Source organism: Diceros bicornis, chromosome 7 (genome assembly GCF_020826845.1).
Source record: "Diceros bicornis minor isolate mBicDic1 chromosome 7, mDicBic1.mat.cur, whole genome shotgun sequence".
In the NCBI taxonomy this organism is placed as follows: domain Eukaryota; kingdom Metazoa; phylum Chordata; class Mammalia; order Perissodactyla; family Rhinocerotidae; genus Diceros; species Diceros bicornis.
The window spans coordinates 2,248,030-2,264,940 of record NC_080746.1 but is presented as its reverse complement, the minus strand read 5'-3'; the positions used below and the strand labels follow the sequence as shown (position 1 = coordinate 2,264,940).

At 46.1% G+C, this 16,911-nt stretch overlaps 2 protein-coding genes across 7 annotated transcripts in view; one reads left to right on the top strand and one right to left on the bottom strand.

Annotated features, from left to right (window-relative positions):
• JAM3 (junctional adhesion molecule 3) overlaps positions 1-7,271 on the top strand; it is a 75,541-nt gene extending 68,270 nt beyond the window's left edge. For all 4 annotated transcript variants that reach the window (XM_058544774.1, XM_058544773.1, XM_058544775.1 and 1 more), the window contains 5 exons: positions 396-598; positions 1,579-1,678; positions 3,962-4,091; positions 4,186-4,240; positions 4,596-7,271. In XM_058544774.1, the coding sequence (XP_058400757.1) occupies positions 396-598; positions 1,579-1,678; positions 3,962-4,091; positions 4,186-4,240; positions 4,596-4,631 (524 nt within the window). In that variant the 3' untranslated portion in view covers positions 4,632-7,271. The remainder of the gene's footprint in view (positions 1-395; positions 599-1,578; positions 1,679-3,961; positions 4,092-4,185; positions 4,241-4,595) is intronic.
• A 969-nt stretch (positions 7,272-8,240) lies between these two features.
• NCAPD3 (non-SMC condensin II complex subunit D3) overlaps positions 8,241-16,911 on the bottom strand; it is a 67,595-nt gene continuing 58,924 nt past the window's right edge. For all 3 annotated transcript variants that reach the window (XM_058544769.1, XM_058544768.1, XM_058544771.1), the window contains 7 exons: positions 15,402-15,584; positions 14,548-14,705; positions 14,189-14,328; positions 13,188-13,265; positions 9,100-9,174; positions 8,960-9,020; positions 8,241-8,868 (listed from right to left, as the gene is read on the bottom strand). In XM_058544769.1, coding sequence (XP_058400752.1) covers positions 8,760-8,868; positions 8,960-9,020; positions 9,100-9,174; positions 13,188-13,265; positions 14,189-14,328; positions 14,548-14,705; positions 15,402-15,584 — 804 coding nt within the window. In that variant the 3' untranslated portion in view covers positions 8,241-8,759. The remainder of the gene's footprint in view (positions 8,869-8,959; positions 9,021-9,099; positions 9,175-13,187; positions 13,266-14,188; positions 14,329-14,547; positions 14,706-15,401; positions 15,585-16,911) is intronic.

Here is a 16,911-nt window from a genome sequence, read left to right as displayed (position 1 = left end):
TAAAACGATCAGCTCTCACTTCCTCTCCTGGAGCTGCATCCCTGAGGGTGTCACACGACTTAGGGAGGGAGAGCTTTTGAGAGCTGAGACTGCCTGAGTAGGGGTGGAAGGTGAGAAGGGAAGTGGAGCTTCTGCCACTTTCGTGCACGAGCTGTCGGGGGTGCTCCTCAGGGAGGTGGAGGCATTGGAAACGCGTGGTGGGATTGTACATGGGGAGGTGAACCACAGGGATGGGTGCAGGCCCCAGACCACAGTCTGCAGGCATGACCCTGGGGACGGCAGTGGTGCAAGAATCTTTGCTTGGCTTCCTTGTTTTTGGAGCCTCTTTGTTACGGGCTTTGGTAAGAATAGAGCCATGTTGCTGATTTTAAATACCAACTGTATTTCTGCTACAGTGAAGCCAGTAACTCCGGTGTGCAGAGTACCAAAGGCTGTACCGGTAGGCAAGTCAGCAGTGCTGCACTGCCAGGAGAGCGAGGGCTACCCCCGGCCTCATTACAGCTGGTATCGCAACAACATGCCACTGCCCACAGATTCCAGAGCCCACCCCAGATTTCGAAATTCCTCTTTTCTCCTAAACTCTGAAACAGGCACTCTGGTAAGATCTCTTCTAAGAGGTGAGGATGCAAACCTCTTTGTTGGGGCAAGGGATGCCTATTTCGGAAAGGGCAGTTATTAGGGGAGACAGTGAAGCTCTATAAGACAGGAGCTAAGAATCCATTATGGTGGAGATTCCACAGGAACAATGACCATCCCCTCCTTTTATAAACAAATCATCTCTAAAGCAGTAAAACAAAAGAAGGGAACCTGTAGAGTACAAGTGACTGAAGAGGGATATTAAACAAATGTAATGAGTCCTAATTTGAGTAACCACTTGTGAAAATCATCAGAAACCAGGGAAATTTGATTACTGGATGTTTGATATTAAGGAATTGTTAATTGCTTTAGGCACGATAATGGTATTGTAGTTATGATTTTAAAAAAGTTCTTATCTTCTAGAGATACATACTGAAGTATTTATGTATACAGTGTGTCGGGAATTTGCTTCAAAATAACCCAGTGGTGGTGGTGGGAAGTGGTGGGGGAAGAGATGAAACCAGATTGGTCCTGCACAGAGGACACACTGCCCTCAGCAGCACGTCACAGGCTCTTAGTCCATCTAGGTCTCCTGATTTGGGGTGTGTCTAGCACATTGGGTAATGAGCCAGGTTACAGTGGGATCCTCTGTGTTGGTATTGCCAAAGTGTTGCCTCAGGAACACTTGTTATCAGAGTCCTTTTTCCTGAATAAAAGTCAAGTCAGCATCTCATTCTGGATATTGCTAGGCTTTGATATCTCCAAATACCAAAGGGGATCTCATTGTTTGGGAGCTCTTAGGCAAGAGAGTCAGAAAAGAATGTCAGGGAATTGGACAGTGACCGAGAAGCCGAAGGGAAACCAAGAGCAAACGAGCAGATGTTTTAGCATGTTCCGGACTTAGCAGGTTGGGGGGCGGGGGTGGCAACCTCTGCTCTCGCATCCCTAGAGGTCTGCTTTGTTGCTGGGTCTCATTGCTCACCTGTAATTTCCTGAAACCAGGTGTTCAGCGCTGTCCACAAGGAAGACTCCGGGCGCTACTCCTGCATTGCCTCCAATGACGCGGGCTTGGCCAAGTGTGAGGAGCAGGAGATGGAAGTCTGTGAGTGACTTTTTGAAAAAAAGATTTCATCTTTTCAAAGTCTTTTCATCCAAAGATTGGCAAGTAGATGGGACATTTTAAATTTAATATGAGACCATCAATTTAGACAGGTTTTCTGCCATGGGTCAGATTTCTTCCAGAGATGACTGGATCCACCAAAATCTACTTGGGTACATTGAAAGATGAGAAAGTTCTGAGTAACAGCCAAATGACTAATAATTGGGTCCTTGCAATATGTTTATCTCCTTCTAGAGTCTTCTACTGTTGGAAACATGGCTAATCCTGTAACTTTTAACTGAGTTTAATAAACTCCATTTCTTTGGTATTGATAGAATTATCAAAATATAAGGTTGTGTATGGTCTCCAGAAGTTTATCCAGTTATAACCATTTTGCAGTAAGCTGAAACCCAGAGTTTTAGCCCCAGTAATTTTACTGTTCTGTGATGATGCTGTCTCTAGGGTACTGGTTCTAAAGGTGAGGTGCTGAGGGCAGGATGGGGGCAGATGGGGTATGTCAGAGTCTCTTGGGGAGCTTGTTGAGTCTCCTTTCTCCCTCCATGCAGCCACCCCTAGAGCAGTGTTCACCAGGCTTGCCTGATCCTACGAGCCACTGGGGAGCACTGTTTCCCGTACAGATCCCAGGACCCCACCTCACACGTACGGGACTAGTCTCCAGGGGAGGTCTGGAAGTGTCTGTGTATAAAACAGCATTCCAGGTGATTCTTCTCGTCTGTTGAGTTTGGGAAACTGCTGTAGGGCAGGAGGAAGTTTCCTGGGCTTTGCCCCAGACCTACTGATTTTCTAGGGATGGAGCTTGGGAATTGACATTTTAAAATCAGAATTTCAAGTTGATTTTTAAATGTATACTCAAATTTGAGAACCACAGCACTAGGATAAGGGAGAATTTTATTTTAACAACTTCCAAGTTAGTTGGCTTTTGTTGATATATCCCCTGCGTATTTTCCACTGCATTTCTATTTGCATGAAGGAAACAGCCCCCAGTGCACTGACACCAAAGGGGACAGAGTACCTTTGCACAGTATAGAGAAAGGACAAGAGGGGTGAAGGGGTTTCCTCTAAGAGGGCTTATGGATATGAGGCCAGGCAGCTGGTGGAGTGAAAAGTGACAGTCTCACCTCGTATTTTTTAGTTCTAAGTACTGCCTGAAACTAGCTGTCTTCCCCCCAATTAATCCACAGCAAAGGGAAACCGTGGAAATTAGTAATTTTTTATTCCTTAGGACTCCTGGCCCCTAATAATGTCTTTATAGTTTCACCATTTCCTCCACTGATAATATTCTCAGGGATTTAGCCAGAGGATCTGTAAGCCTTTTGTACAATGATGAGCCCCTTTCTCTACAGTATTTAAGTATAACAGCATTTGAAGTGTAGAGGTTTCAGTACTTTTGTTACCAATTTTGCTTCTCTCTGGAGGGGCTTGAACCCACAATCAGAGGGGACCCAAGGAAGAGCTCAGGGCCAGTGGGCCTCGAACCCACAATCAGCCCTTTTTTTCCTCAGGGGGTTGTTTTCTGTTCGGTGTTGCAGATTTGAAATCAAACCGAAGCTGAGCTTTCAACAGCGCAAGCTTTATTCAGTGGCCAAAGAATGGAGAAGTGGGAACTATGTTCACAAATCAACCTCTCAGCTCTTGGGGTGATTAAGCAGCTGTTATAAGGGGTCAAAGTAATGAAGGGGAGGAACAGTCATAGGTATTCAGGGAACTGGCCGGCTTTTCAGGGGAACAAGGGTGCCACCTCTTTCCTTGTTTAGTTATATCCTGCTGTTGCCAATGGCAGTTGTAAACTGTCATGGCGCCGGTGGGCGTGTTATATAGCATGGTAATGTATTACAATGAGCATATAATAAGCCACAGGGTCTATGTCTGGTCAAGTTCAGGCTGCCATGTTGCCTTCAACTGGTTTTAACTGGTTTTGACTATATGTCTCAGCTATCTCCTCTTTCCTCTCCTTGTCATTGTGGTTTCCTGTAAGCTAAAGTCAACACGTTAGGCTTGTTCTAAGCAGGGTTGTGGTTAATGTCTTAATGGGGCCAGGGGCTGGGGTAACACTTTCAAAAGTGAGACCAGGGGTTATGGGGCCCTGTATGTTCCAGGCTAGAATGAGTATAGTGTTCCCACTTTGCTCTTCTGCTGGGGTAGGCATGAGGGGAGAGTGGGGAGTGGAAGGAGAGAGGAGGGAAGGAGGCACAGTGGGATCATGGCGGTCTTTTCTAAGAACAGACAGTGTGTATCATCTCTTCCCTCAAACCTCCTCTTCTCCAGATGACCTGAACATCGGCGGGATTATTGGGGGGGTTCTGGTTGTCCTTGCTGTCCTGGCCCTGATAACAGTGGGCATCTGCTGTGCATATAGACGTGGTTACTTCATCAACGATAAACAGAATGGGGAAAGGTAAGCCTGTCTTAAGTGAAGAAAACGATGTTCAAGTTGGCATTAATATGATAAATCAGTAGTCACTGAAGTACTTTCTTTTCCTATTTCACAGTTACAAGAGTCCAGGGCAGCCAGATGGAGCTAACTACATCAGGACAGAGGAGGAGGTAAGGAGTGAGGGAACAGAGCAGACGTCCTTTAGGAAACCTAGAAATCGAGGTGTTCCCAGCAGGGAAAATGACATTCCTTCTTGGAAACCAAGTGGCTCCCAGACGAAACAAGATTTCTGCATTATATTCCGGACCCTGAGCTCTTTTGCCCTTCCCGATAATGTGTGCACAATCATGGCACCCGCAGTTTGAAGCTCTAGTAGATGTTATTTTTCAAGAAGGATTATTTCATTTGATTGGTTTTGCCCCACGCTGCTTCTTCGGGGAAATGGTGCATTCGATTTGACCGCTGTTCCACCAGGGCCCGAGTGGTAGAGGATGGCTGTGTTCTAACTGGGTGTTGGCCTTGCAGGGCGACTTCAGGCACAAGTCATCCTTTGTGATCTGAATCTGCCAGTGTGGCTGAGAGCACATGCAAATACCTCTGCTAGAAACTCCTATCAAGAGCGCCTGGGAGCAAAGTGCACTGGGACAGAGCTAGACACGCGCAAAAGCTTTTTGTTTTGGCCAACGTTGACCGCTACTCCTTTCTTACTTTTTAACAAGCCACATGAAAGACAGAATTTTCCTCAAGATGGGCAGAGTCATCACAAGGAAGACACCCTGAATGAGTTCACTGAGGCTGATGCCACACGTGTAGGTGATCGGAGCTCTTGCTCATGTTGACTCTGCTGGCTGGGCACTGTGGGCCTGTGAAGCCCGTTTATATGCCGCTCGCTCTTGTCAGCCAGGTGCCCTCACGTGAGGCTGAAGAGGTCGCTGTGCAGCACCAGCACTGTAAGGCTTGGAAACTGGAATCACAGCATGAAATCCTGCAGCTGCAGAGTTGGCGTCAGTGAATCCAGAAAAGAGGCTGTTCGTGCAGTGACCTCTTCCCAGTGGCCCACACAGCGCCGCATCGTTTCTTCTTAAAGGCTTTGTGATCAGTGTTGTCGTGTCCATCTTGGAGAATCTTTTTGGATCAGCATTTTATAAAAACAGCCAAAACCAGGAAGGTAAATTGCTTGTTGGAAGAAGGGATTTTCTTACCTGCTTGTCCATGGAGGGTTTCAGTATTTAGGGAAAACCTTCATCTTAGGCTAAATCTGAAGTGGTACTGAAATAATGTTCTGCTTTTCTGTGGGTGTTTATAAAATTTTACATTCTAAATTTTTGCTAAAGATGTATTTTGATTACTGAAAAGAAAATTTCTATTTAAACTGTAAATATGTTGTCATACAATGTTAAATAACCTATTTTTTTAAGAAAAGTTCAACTTAAGGTAGGAGTTCCAGGCTACTAGTGTTAAATTCGAAAATATCAATTAAGAGTATTTTAACCCAACGAATCCTCTCAAGGAGGCTTACTGGAACATTCCTTTTTTCCACATAAGTTTTAGCATTTTTTCACAAGAAAACTTAGGCCATCTATACATCAGACCATTGTTTAGGAAACCTTTAAAAAATTCCAGTTGAGTAATGTTGAAACTTGTTTGCATCTCTCCAAAAGAAACATAAGGAGCTCTTAGGTTAGCTTTGAACTGCCTTTTCCCTAGATTACTAAAACTACTTATGCCCAAAGACCACCCAGGAGCGGTTAGACATGCCATGTTGGTCAACTCCTGGGGTTGAGTGGTATGCCCCACTCTAAGTTGGTATTGGCTACTAACTTCGAAGGCCAGCCAGCATGACCACTGCTGTCTTTAACCCGACTGTGGCTTTGTGTGCTGGTTAGCTTTAACAGAGTTGTTCATGTACCACATGTACTTGGTTCAGCCCACAGCAGGTCTAAGGCGGACACTTCAGAAAAGGAGGGTTTTCTGTGGGTGGCGGCCCAGCCTTTGGGGTCCTGTGACAGAGCTCTTTTGGTCGGAGGGCTCATGAAACAAAGCAGCTACTGCAATGTGGTTTTTAAATTCATTTTACTGAGTTGTGTAGTTCATAAGACTGTCCAGGGCCAAAGACAGTTTTGAAATCAAATCTGTCAACTACAATAATACTTTTTAAAGAAAATGAATTCTACTATTCCTCTTTGGCATGAAGAAAGTGCCGGGACGCCACAGGTTGTGTCTCATTCACAATAAACCATTATGTGGCGGCAGCCAGGCCAGGCTTTTGATGACCATTAGGCAGTGCAGCCAGGGCAGAAAGCCTCGCAGGGAGGAAAGTAAAACGCCTGAATCAAAGGCAGTTTTCTAATTCTGATTTTAAACTTTTTATCTACCCAAGACACTGCCGCTCACTTTGTGGGGGACATTAGAGACATCGCTCAGAAGCCTTTGTTCTTTGAGAGCAGATGTTCTCAGCCTCAGACACGTTGCTGTGTTGAACTCAGGATGTGAAGCGGGTAGAAGCGAGGGGCTCTCAGAGGAGCACCTCCAGCCCCACTGTGTGCTCAAAGAAGGGTTTTATGTAGGACAACATAGTCATCTTGGGATTAAACTTTCAGTGTCTTCACTTTTTATACTTTGAGTTTTTTTTATTGAATACTTGAGACTGATACTGACTTTTCTAAGTTATGTGAAATACTTTGCCCTGGTGTATTTGGCAGAAGCAGGGGGCAACTCTTTGTAATTGTTTAATGGTACCTGTCTTCTGCATTTGTGTCTTGAATGCTTTGACTTGAGACTGCCCCTTCATCTTCACCTTCTCTTGGTAGAAAGGGGTAGCTCCCCCTCCTCTAATTGTTGGGGGACAACACTCTAGCCTCTAACTTGGTTGTCATAGTGATGGGGTGGGGGTAGCCTTATTGCCTCCATCCCTAAGCCCTAAAACCTCCTACCCTAGTGCCATGTGAACTGGGTCTGATGGAGCAGAGAGAAGTGAGCGTGGAGTTTGGGAAGTAGTTGCCTATTACTGTAAAAATGTAGACAGAAAAGGAACATTCATGTGTTTTTAAGATGTAAATGTGACTAAAGACTCGAGGGCTATACAAGGCTGGTGTGGCCTTTGGTGTGGCTGTTGCTGTACATAGATATTACAGACTTGTACTAACACACCTATGAGTTGGTATTTGTTAAACCTCATTTATAAAAGCTTAAAAAAATTCAGCTTTGTTTATCATTTGCTCTTTTGCTCTTATGTTGGGTTTACCTCTTCTTCCTAGCAGTTTTTTTGTTAGGCAAGGACTTAAAATGGCACAGTCCCATGTTTAAAGAGAGACTGTGGGCCAGCCTGGTGGTGTGGTGGTGAAGTTTGCACACTCCGCTTCAGTGGCCTGGGGTTCAGATCCTGGGCATGGACCTATGCACCACCGCTCATTAAGCCATGCTGCAGCGGCATCCCACATACAAAATAGAGGAAGATGGGCATGGATGTTAGCTCAGGGTGAATCTTCCTTAGCAAAAAATAAAATCTTAAAAAAAGAGAGACTGCCATCATCATCTATCTGAATTGGAGATAAGTCGTTCACTCAGGCGGCTCTGTGACTCCCTCTGCCAGTGATGTGTCCACACGTGTCCCAGTTCATATATGGGAGAGCTGTGGGTGGATCACAGTGACATTCCACCCCTCAAATCCATAACCACATTTCTATTAAACACACTGAAACAGTAATAACCCTGTACTTTTGCTTCTCTAGTACTGGGATTAAAAAGTGAACCAACTGGATTCCTGTCTGGTCATTCTTGGACAAAACATAAACATAATGTGTTTAAAGATTCCCTAATGGTGCCAACAGAAGTGACCCAAGTCCTTGCCCTCACGGAGCGTTCCCCTGCACACTGTTCACACAGACCAGCATCAGTGCTGCTCTGGGCAAGGACACAGGGCCGCTTCCTCATAAGCAGGGCCGTGTTTACATACTAAGAAGGGTGTCTGCTGTGAGGAGGCAGACAGCTTCTGATCGGGGACAAAGGCAGGGGGACAGATGACTAGAACCTTAAAGACAAACTGAGTCATTTTTTCCCTAACAGGAAAGATTTGGTTTTATCATTCTTAAAGACTTTATGTAAATTAAAATGACTACCAATAAAAGTCCTGTTCTAAAAGTAGAAAAATTATCTTGAATACTAGGAGGCTATATTTATGCTTAACCTTTATTATTCCATTTTACAAAGCTGTGCACTGTTGAAAAAATCTGCCATTTATAAAAAAGAGAAAACATATTACAATCAAAATCTTATTAGATATGGGAAACTAGGTACAATAAGAAATCAAACCAGCTAAGAGAGACTTGATTTATATAACAGACAACTGACACGTTAAGTTGTGTTCCTTAAGGACCAGAAGACAGTTTATCAGAATGGACTTGATTCTTGCAAATGGAGAAAGTCATAATATTAAATAGCTAAGGCATTTCTCTATTACTTTACAATTTTTTACCACATATTTCATAAAGAGAAATTTAGAAGACTGGCCAGCTCCCCAGGTGAACAATTAAGAGAGTGCCGGAACCACGAGTAGCAGCTCTGACTTCACATAACGAAAGCGTCCTCCGGTGTGAGGGAAGTGATGCGCCTGCCTTTCCACACTCGGAAACAAGGATGCTCCCTCACAGCTCCTGCCTTCCTGGCACTCCCTTCTCAGAACGCACTGGTTCAGTTGGCTGTTTTCAGGGGGGTCTTTCGGAGCGACCTCCTACTGGGGGCTGGGTTGTCTTTACTTCTGGCTGGAGACTTCACATTCCACTGCTGAGGCTGTGGGGGCCTAAGGGAAAGAAAAGATACCATTATTCTAGAACTAAAAGAAAAAACCCTGACAAAACATCTACCTCAAAAGAACCTCTTGGTAAACTTACGGTTTATCAGGTAATGATAAACATAAAATGTCATTTCCTTGACTCTTGGCTTCAATTTTCTCTGAAAGGGAGTCAAAAACAAACAAATTCAGATTCCCAGGACTCCAAAGCGGCTCCCGCACTGACAGGAGGGAACTTGCCTTTGACTGAGGAAGGAGTCTGCGATGTGTCTATGTAGCTGACTCCTGCGCCAAACGTGACATCACTGATGGTCTCTAGGTAAAGGGGGAAACAGCAGAGTTGGTGAAAAGCAGTGCAAGACAACATCAAACCAAGTCACCCAAGCGAGGTCAGGTACGGCGTCTCTGCTGTGAGTTCAGCCAGTCTCTACAGCAGGACCCAAGCGTGGTCAAATCCAGCGGCCCTGTCAGTCAGGCCTCAACATAGGTGAACTTTTTGTAGGACATGACAGTGTTGAAGACTCCGTCCTCCTGGAAACGTCACTTCTTCACGTCCCTGGTCCTGCCTTCCTCTTTCTCTGACCACTCCCCTCCCTAGACTGCTTTGCTGGCCCCTGAGCATTCACTGCTCATTGTCTCTGGTTTCTCACCCACCCATGTCTTCAATTACTGCCTATATGCTGAGACCCCCAACTCCAGCTCAGACCCCCCTCCTGAGTCCTACTCCTACATTTCCTATTGTCCCTCACCTGGATTCCCTGGAGATGCTTCACCAACTCATGACCTCTACTCCTCAACATGCTCCTAGATTCCTATCCAGTCAATGGTCTCTCCAAGCTGGAAATGCCAGGCATCATTAGCTACTTCTCCACCTCCAACCAGTAACCGATCCCATCACTTCTATCTTCCTCCTATCTCATTTGGTTACCCCCTCTCCGACCTCACTCTGAAGGCCCAAGCTCACCTCACCCTTGGTCTATCACAGTGCCTCCTACTTACAGCCTCCCCTTCTTCTAGTTCACCCTTGGGAGACAGAGAGCAGAGTGCAGGGACAGACTCTGAAGCAGACTCTGGGTCTGAGTGCTGGCTTGGTGTCTTACTAGTTGTTTCAACTACTCTAAGAACCTCAAGTTTCTTCATCTCTAAAATGAGACATATGTCCATGGTTTCCTGACTATGGTAGGTACCTACCTCAGGGGAGTTGTCAGGATTAAATGAGATTATTTAAGTCCTTAACACAGTACTTGGTACAAGGTAAGTGCTGAAGAAATATTAGCAACTATTGTAGTTTATTAGCTATTATCCCCCCTGTGTCACTAGAGTTCAGTTTGTTTGAAGATCTGGTAAGGTTACTATACTGCCCTGCACAAGCATCCTGACAGCTCAGTGTTCAGAGGAGGCCAGAGCCCAGCCTCTGTCTGACCTGGGCATAATGGCCATTGTGCATGCCAGCCCCAAGCATCTTGACAACCACTTGCTGCATGGGCACTGCAGGCCCCTGTATCCGATCCTCATCGCTTGCTCAGCAGGCCCTGCTCTAACACACCGGGGGTCTGCACACACAGTTCCTTCCGTCTGGAAGGCCCGCCACAACGTACCATCCCTTCTTTGAGACCAGTTGGTGACGTCCCTCCCCGGGGCTTGCTCCCTCCTCTGTGCCCTGTACCATTCTTCATGAGCTGCTGTTACCACACTTGTCAGAACGGAGAACAGGCTCCACAGCTGGGTGCTGACCGCCCTGCAGAGCCTGCCGTCCTCCTGCAAGAGTACTTCTTACTTTTCTTCTCCCCACACTGTAACCCTCTTACGAGCACTGATTAGATCTTTCTAGTCTACGTCTGAAAGCCTGTCAGGGCATCATCCATAGTGCGATGTGCCTGAGAGCTGCTCGGCTGTGTCAACAGACAGTGATGGAGCACTGTGTTTTCATCACTGCCCTCCTGAGAGCTCGGTTCTGCTCACTCCTGTTTCTGGGAGGTGTCTCCTTGTGCTGCAATGGAAATTCCCCTCCCTACATACACATTCCTTTTCCTGTTTGGAAGCCTAGGCACATCCAGGTACTAAGTCTCTAACCTTCACAAAAGCGCCTATGCAGTAGCTCTTAGATCCTCGTGCACTCTGTAAGCACTTAAAATCAAAGGCAGAAGCATCTTTGCTGCCCCAGTTACGGCAGTAAGAGGGAATTGCTAAACCCCCCACAGGTTTTCAGTTAAACACTAGCTCTGAAAATTATTTGCTTCCATTGAGCAAAACCACTTTGCTCAGGCTGAATACCACTGTGTGCCAGAAGAGCGGAGCTGGGTAGCATTTTCCTACTGGCTCCCTAGAGCTCAGACTACTTCCTGACGGTTACCCCATCTAACAGCTGTCAACAGAATCTGTATTTATAAACTACAGAGAAAATAGAACTGAATGTTTTTAAGTTATCTAATAATTCTCCCAGGAAGGAAAGTTAATAGGAGACCCTTCTTCAAGCATCTCTTCCTAGTTCAGAATAAGGAGTGATTCCCTGGAATTTTACATTCAAGAGCCTAGAGAGAAAAAGTACTCTATTGATCTGCAGACACCTGAGTCTTATTTTCAGTGCAAATATGGCTCCACACACGCAAATTCAAGCATTCAAGTATTAATGCAGCATGCCAGGTTTCACTGCTGAGAAACACATGCTAAGAAACCAACCGAAGACTGAAATCAGGGACCTGGGGACAAGCAAAACTCGAATGAGATGCATTCTCCCCGTTTCTGTAGCAGATGGTACCTAACGGCCAAAACAGAAGCACTTGGTGCTCCTGAGCTAGGAACATAGAACATAGAGAAAACTTTTCTGTATGAAGGAGGTTGAATTTTTTACATATATAACACAACACCCATCCTATACACAGGAACCCAAAATTACCCACTGCTTTTAATGACAAAAGCTGTCCTGTTCAGCTGTCATCTGAGGAGAGGTGGGGTAGGAGTTCTGCTCATCCAAGGAGAGGTGGGGTAGGAGTTCTGCTCATCCATTAATCTCTTTTTTTTAAAAGAAGGGCTTGGATGAAAATTATCTATAATGCAGTAAATATCCTGGGAGATCATAGCATCACAGGTAACAGAACTGCACATAGTAGCTAGAACACAGTAGGTGCCCAATAAATGTATTGACCGAATGCACAACTAAATGAATGGCTTGATACTTTGGTGCTCCGTTATCATAAAGAAGAACATCATAACACTATTCTCCTCTTACAGTATTGCCCAAGATTAGCACTGTGAGAAACAGGGCTGTAGAAGGAACACAGAAACTGGAATCAGAAAACCTGAGTTCAAGTCACAGCTCTGCCATCCATCTAATCACTAACAAACATCCATTTCACACCTCTCATGTTCCAGGCACCGTGGGAAGCCCAGCAGACACAGTGAAGAGTAAAACAGCTTACAAACTAACAGCAAGGACAGATAATGAATTATTCATAAGTGAGGTGAGTCCTGCTGACAAGGTCAGAGTGCCAGCGAGGGGCACCTAATGGAGTGTGAAGGGTCAGGGAGGGCTGCTTCTGCAGAGTGAAGAGGTGATAACTCGGGGTAGGGGATGCCTAGGATGAGGACATGGCACATGAAAGCTGAGTCAGGGAAGAGCAAGGCTTGTGCAGGCACGTGGAGAGACTGCCCACGGCTGGGCTGCAGAGTGAGGGGGAAGGTAGCAACACACCAGGCAGGGCCTTGCAAACTATACTACAGGTTTTGGACAGTAAGAATTTCTTCATACTATAATAATTTTCTCAAAGTAATGATTTTTATGGGTTTTGAGACAATAAGAAGCTATAAGACAAAGTAATGGGAAAATATACTCTAAACTTCTAAGTCACCTCTATTTTGAAATAAAAGGAAAGAATAGGACATTAGCAATAACTCCCTGATGGGAGTGAGAAGACAGGCTCTCACACAGCTGGCAGTGAACTGAATGTCAAGTCTCAGTTTGCTCCGGAGTTGACCCCGATGACACACAAGGCACCTGCCAGTGCTGACGTCTGAGAGCCACAGAGCAGGGCCAGCTGAGCACTCGGGCAGCCTGAAGGGGCAGCAGGAGCCGCGGAGCGCGGGTTCTGCAACAGCTGGAACGGCACCGCCTGGAGAAGTGACTCAGGGACCGGGGCATCCGCTCCATTGATCCCTCACGGGGTTGTTGGGAGTCTAACTGAGTTAACACTCGGAAACTACAGTGCTGCTGAGCCTCAGGAGAGCCTCCACCCAGTCACAGAGCTCCCCGCCACAGCAAGTGTTCCTGCAGCCACAGACACAGTGACTGCAGGAAGGGTCTGGAAAGGCAGCAGATTCAAGTCACTTACTCTCAGGAGTGCTGACTGCTCGTTTAGTTAGATGGCCAACAGCTCCACTAGACTCTGGCTCCAAGCTGAAGGAAGATGCTAGGATAAAATGGGAAAGTTTTATCTCTCCAAAAAACCCACAACAATATCAAAGAGCAAGATGAACAAATGAGAAAAAATATTTGCAAAATATACAGTAAGGTTAATATCCCAATAAAGTGTTTTAAAGAGGTAATTCAGAAAGATACAAATAAATGATAAACACGAGAAACAATGTCCATTCTCACTAGGATTCAAAGAAATGGAAATTAAAACTATAACCATTTCTGGTCTATAAAGCTCAGCAAAGAAAATGAAAAATTATAAAACCAGTGTTCCAAGTAGGGAAATGGACCCTCCAGCACCGTTGGCAGTAGTCGAGTGAATTACAGAGGGTGGTTTGACACTATCATAAGTTTTTAGAATAGTCATGGCCTCTGAGTGCTGGGACTTAGTCCTGAAGATCACGTATAGACAAGGCTATGTGTACGAGGAGGTTTACCATGTCATTGGTTATTCCTCAAAACTGAAAAGCACCTCCATTTCCAAGAATAGGGCAGTAATAATAAGTTATGGTACTTCCACACGATAGAATGCTACAAAGCCACCGGGAGAAAAGTTCTGAAAGGAAATTTCACTATATATGACTCTAGGTGTGTGTCGGGAAGCAGGTTATAAAACAGAATGCACACTAAGATCACAATTTTATAGATAAAATCAAACACACATGTGAGGAGTAGAAAGACTGGAAGAATAACTGCCTCTCTGCTATGAGTGCATTTTCTATTTCTCTTTTCCAAATCTTTTATCACAACATGCAATGTTTTATTACTTATAATCCCAAGTCGCCAAAGTTATTTGTTTTAAAGATAAGAAAATAGAAACTGTGTTAAAAGGATGAGAAGGGGGCTTGTTCTGGGTTTTACTCTGCACACTCTGTCTGAGATGGACACTCGAGCAGATCTGCTGGCCTTCAGACTTACCGCGACTCCCTGTTCTGTCTGGGCTGCCAGGATTTAAAGTGAAAGGCAGCACTCCTGCGCTCCGACTCCGATGCCTGCTGCTCGACTCCACGGCTTTCTTGACAGAATTCAGGATTGCAATGGTGCTCAGGGACATGGGCCTGTGGAGGAGAACAGGCCAGAGACAGGCAGAAAGAGAGTGGAGACACAGAGCCCACCACCCATGTCCTCTCCAGTGCTCCCCTCACCCATACGTGCTCCAGCCCTGACAGGGAAGGGCCGGGCTGAGGAGGCAGTGGCAACACTCACACTGAAAACGCCCTGTGGGGAAGGCCCCGACGCCCCTGGGCACATGGCGAGAGGGGTCAGCAGCTCCGTACCTGGCCTTGGGCATGAACCTCCTCCAGGGCCCAGTTTCAGGTGAAGGGGGTGCTTGGCCAGCACGGGGCCTGGGTGTGGCGGGCTGGCTCTTGGCAGGGGGCGCAGTGGCGTGCTCCCGGCCAGCAAGGACTGGTGTTATTTCCAGACTTGGAGCAACCTGTTAGAGAAGATAAATAAGGAGTATTTACCTTCTATCACTTGTTTAAAAAAAACGGAATTTTTACATGCTATGAGCAAGTTCATAAGTAATCTATTTTAAAACCACGTCAGCCCTGCACAAGGAGAGCTTTCTCTTCAGAAACAGAACCATCGGCAGATTACCACATGCAGATGTTGTGGCCTACAGAGAAAACGGGGCAGTCAGTTTGTCGCCATCGTTTTGTAACGCAGCAGATGTGCCTGGATTTCTCAGGGAAGGGAGCGTCTGAACATGAGCAGCAGGCCACCTAGAAACACCTCCCATGCCCGTATGTTCTAGAGAGGGGCACGGGGGCAAAGCCTGCCAACAGACCCACCGCCTCGGAGCTCCTGTTAGCTAGGATCACTACAATCACAGCACAAGGACCCCATAGCCAGCCTGCTGCCCAGGCATTCGCAAACTTCCCCAACTATCGTTACAGCACCCTTCCAGACAAGCTCACGTGACACAGCCTCCAGAGAAGGGAAGCCTCTGCTCGAGCTACCTGTGTCTCACCCACAACAAAGGAACACACAGCGGCCCACAGGCAGCAGTCCCAAAGGTCTAACTCAGACCAGACTCTGCTTACATGTGGATTTCGAGAAAGGCTGGGAAAGCAGATAGCAGAGAGCAGACTGGAAAGAAGGGGCACACTGAGGGCGGCTGCGCATCTACCTGCACGGCCTGTGCCCCGTCAGCGCCTGCAGCCCCCCTGTGCATGTCGGCTTGCTGTGCCAGCTCTTGCTCCTGGGCCAGCTGTTCACTGTACTTCTTCATGTCGTACTCGAGCTCTGACGCTAGCTGTTTGTCAACTGCAAAGAAATCCTTGACTTCATCTCGGTAATCCTGCATCACTTCCTAAAACAGACCCAGAGGCATCCTTTAATGTTTTCTTGAATAAATAAATAAGCTCTCCAACACAACTTGATAAATAATAGGAACAGTGAGACTTATTTTGCTGAGCGCAGACTACTTCTATGACATCAGCCAATAAGCTAATTGTTATAATAGTATTTTCCCAGGAAACACCTACTGTACTCGTCCTGACCACACGAGCACCTGCACTGACCATGAGCATGAGGGAGTATTAACTGACAGTTCTGATCTCTCAGGAAGCTTCCTGCCTGTCTGCCAGTTAACAGGTGTTTCCCCATGTTCCTGCTGGGAGAAAGGACATGACATCATACCATCTTAGCCTAAAGCAGAACTTATAACAAGGCATGGAGCTACCAACAGTAACTGCCCCCTCTCCATTCCTGAAGGCTGGGAGGGTACAGTGATGTATCTGGGTGGTCTGGCTTGGCTCTGGGTCACCATCAGTTCAAAGGATCTTGTGGTGTCACTGAGACAGGCCTCTCAGGAATGCGTGCCAGAGGTTAGGTGGGCAGGTGATACACGGCATTGTCCTGGCTCATACAGGGCCTCTGGAGCAAGTTACAGGAAGAGGTGCCGTCTAACAGTTGCTCACCTGTCTATTCTAGCTTTCTCAGACGATTGCAGCTATGGCTCTAATACCATCTTTGTATCCTCTTCTGAAGATACGACAGAAAACCTTTTATCATACCAGGGTAAAAACATTTTCAGGTCTTAAGGAGGGCTGCGGGGGACCAAGCCTCTTTGCTAAGAGAAAGAAACCATTTCACCTCACAGTATTAGAGGGAGAACAAAGATATGTCATAGCCCCAACTATGAGGCAAGGGGAGTCCCAACAAAGGGAAGGAAAGCCAGCACCTCTTTCAACTGCCACCAGAAGAGGGGTCCCCACGTCAGAGGAGGGGGTCCTGGAGCTGCTTTAACAGAGGATCCCCGTGGAGAAGGGCTGTGCTATCAAAAAGGGCAGCTGAGTGCCCGTCCCATGGGCTTGTGCTCAGAAACAGGAGACAGACCAATCTGTCTTAAGTGTTTATTAATCTATTTAGGATCCAAGCTCTTTTAGTTTTTCCTTTCTGAGGTTTAAAACAGGGCAATAAAAACTTAAGAATAACTGGAAGTTCTTATTTTTTCCCATATGCTGAGCCTGTCTTTCTCACCTTACCTTCCTTAGGATAAAGAGCTGTTTGAAAAATTATATTCAATGTAATTTTGTTGTAGCCCTTTTTGAAAAAAAAAAATTCTTAGTGTCTTTTGAGGAAGAAAAGAGCAGAGTGTAAACAGAGAAAGAAAAAAATGCTGCATTTATTTCTGA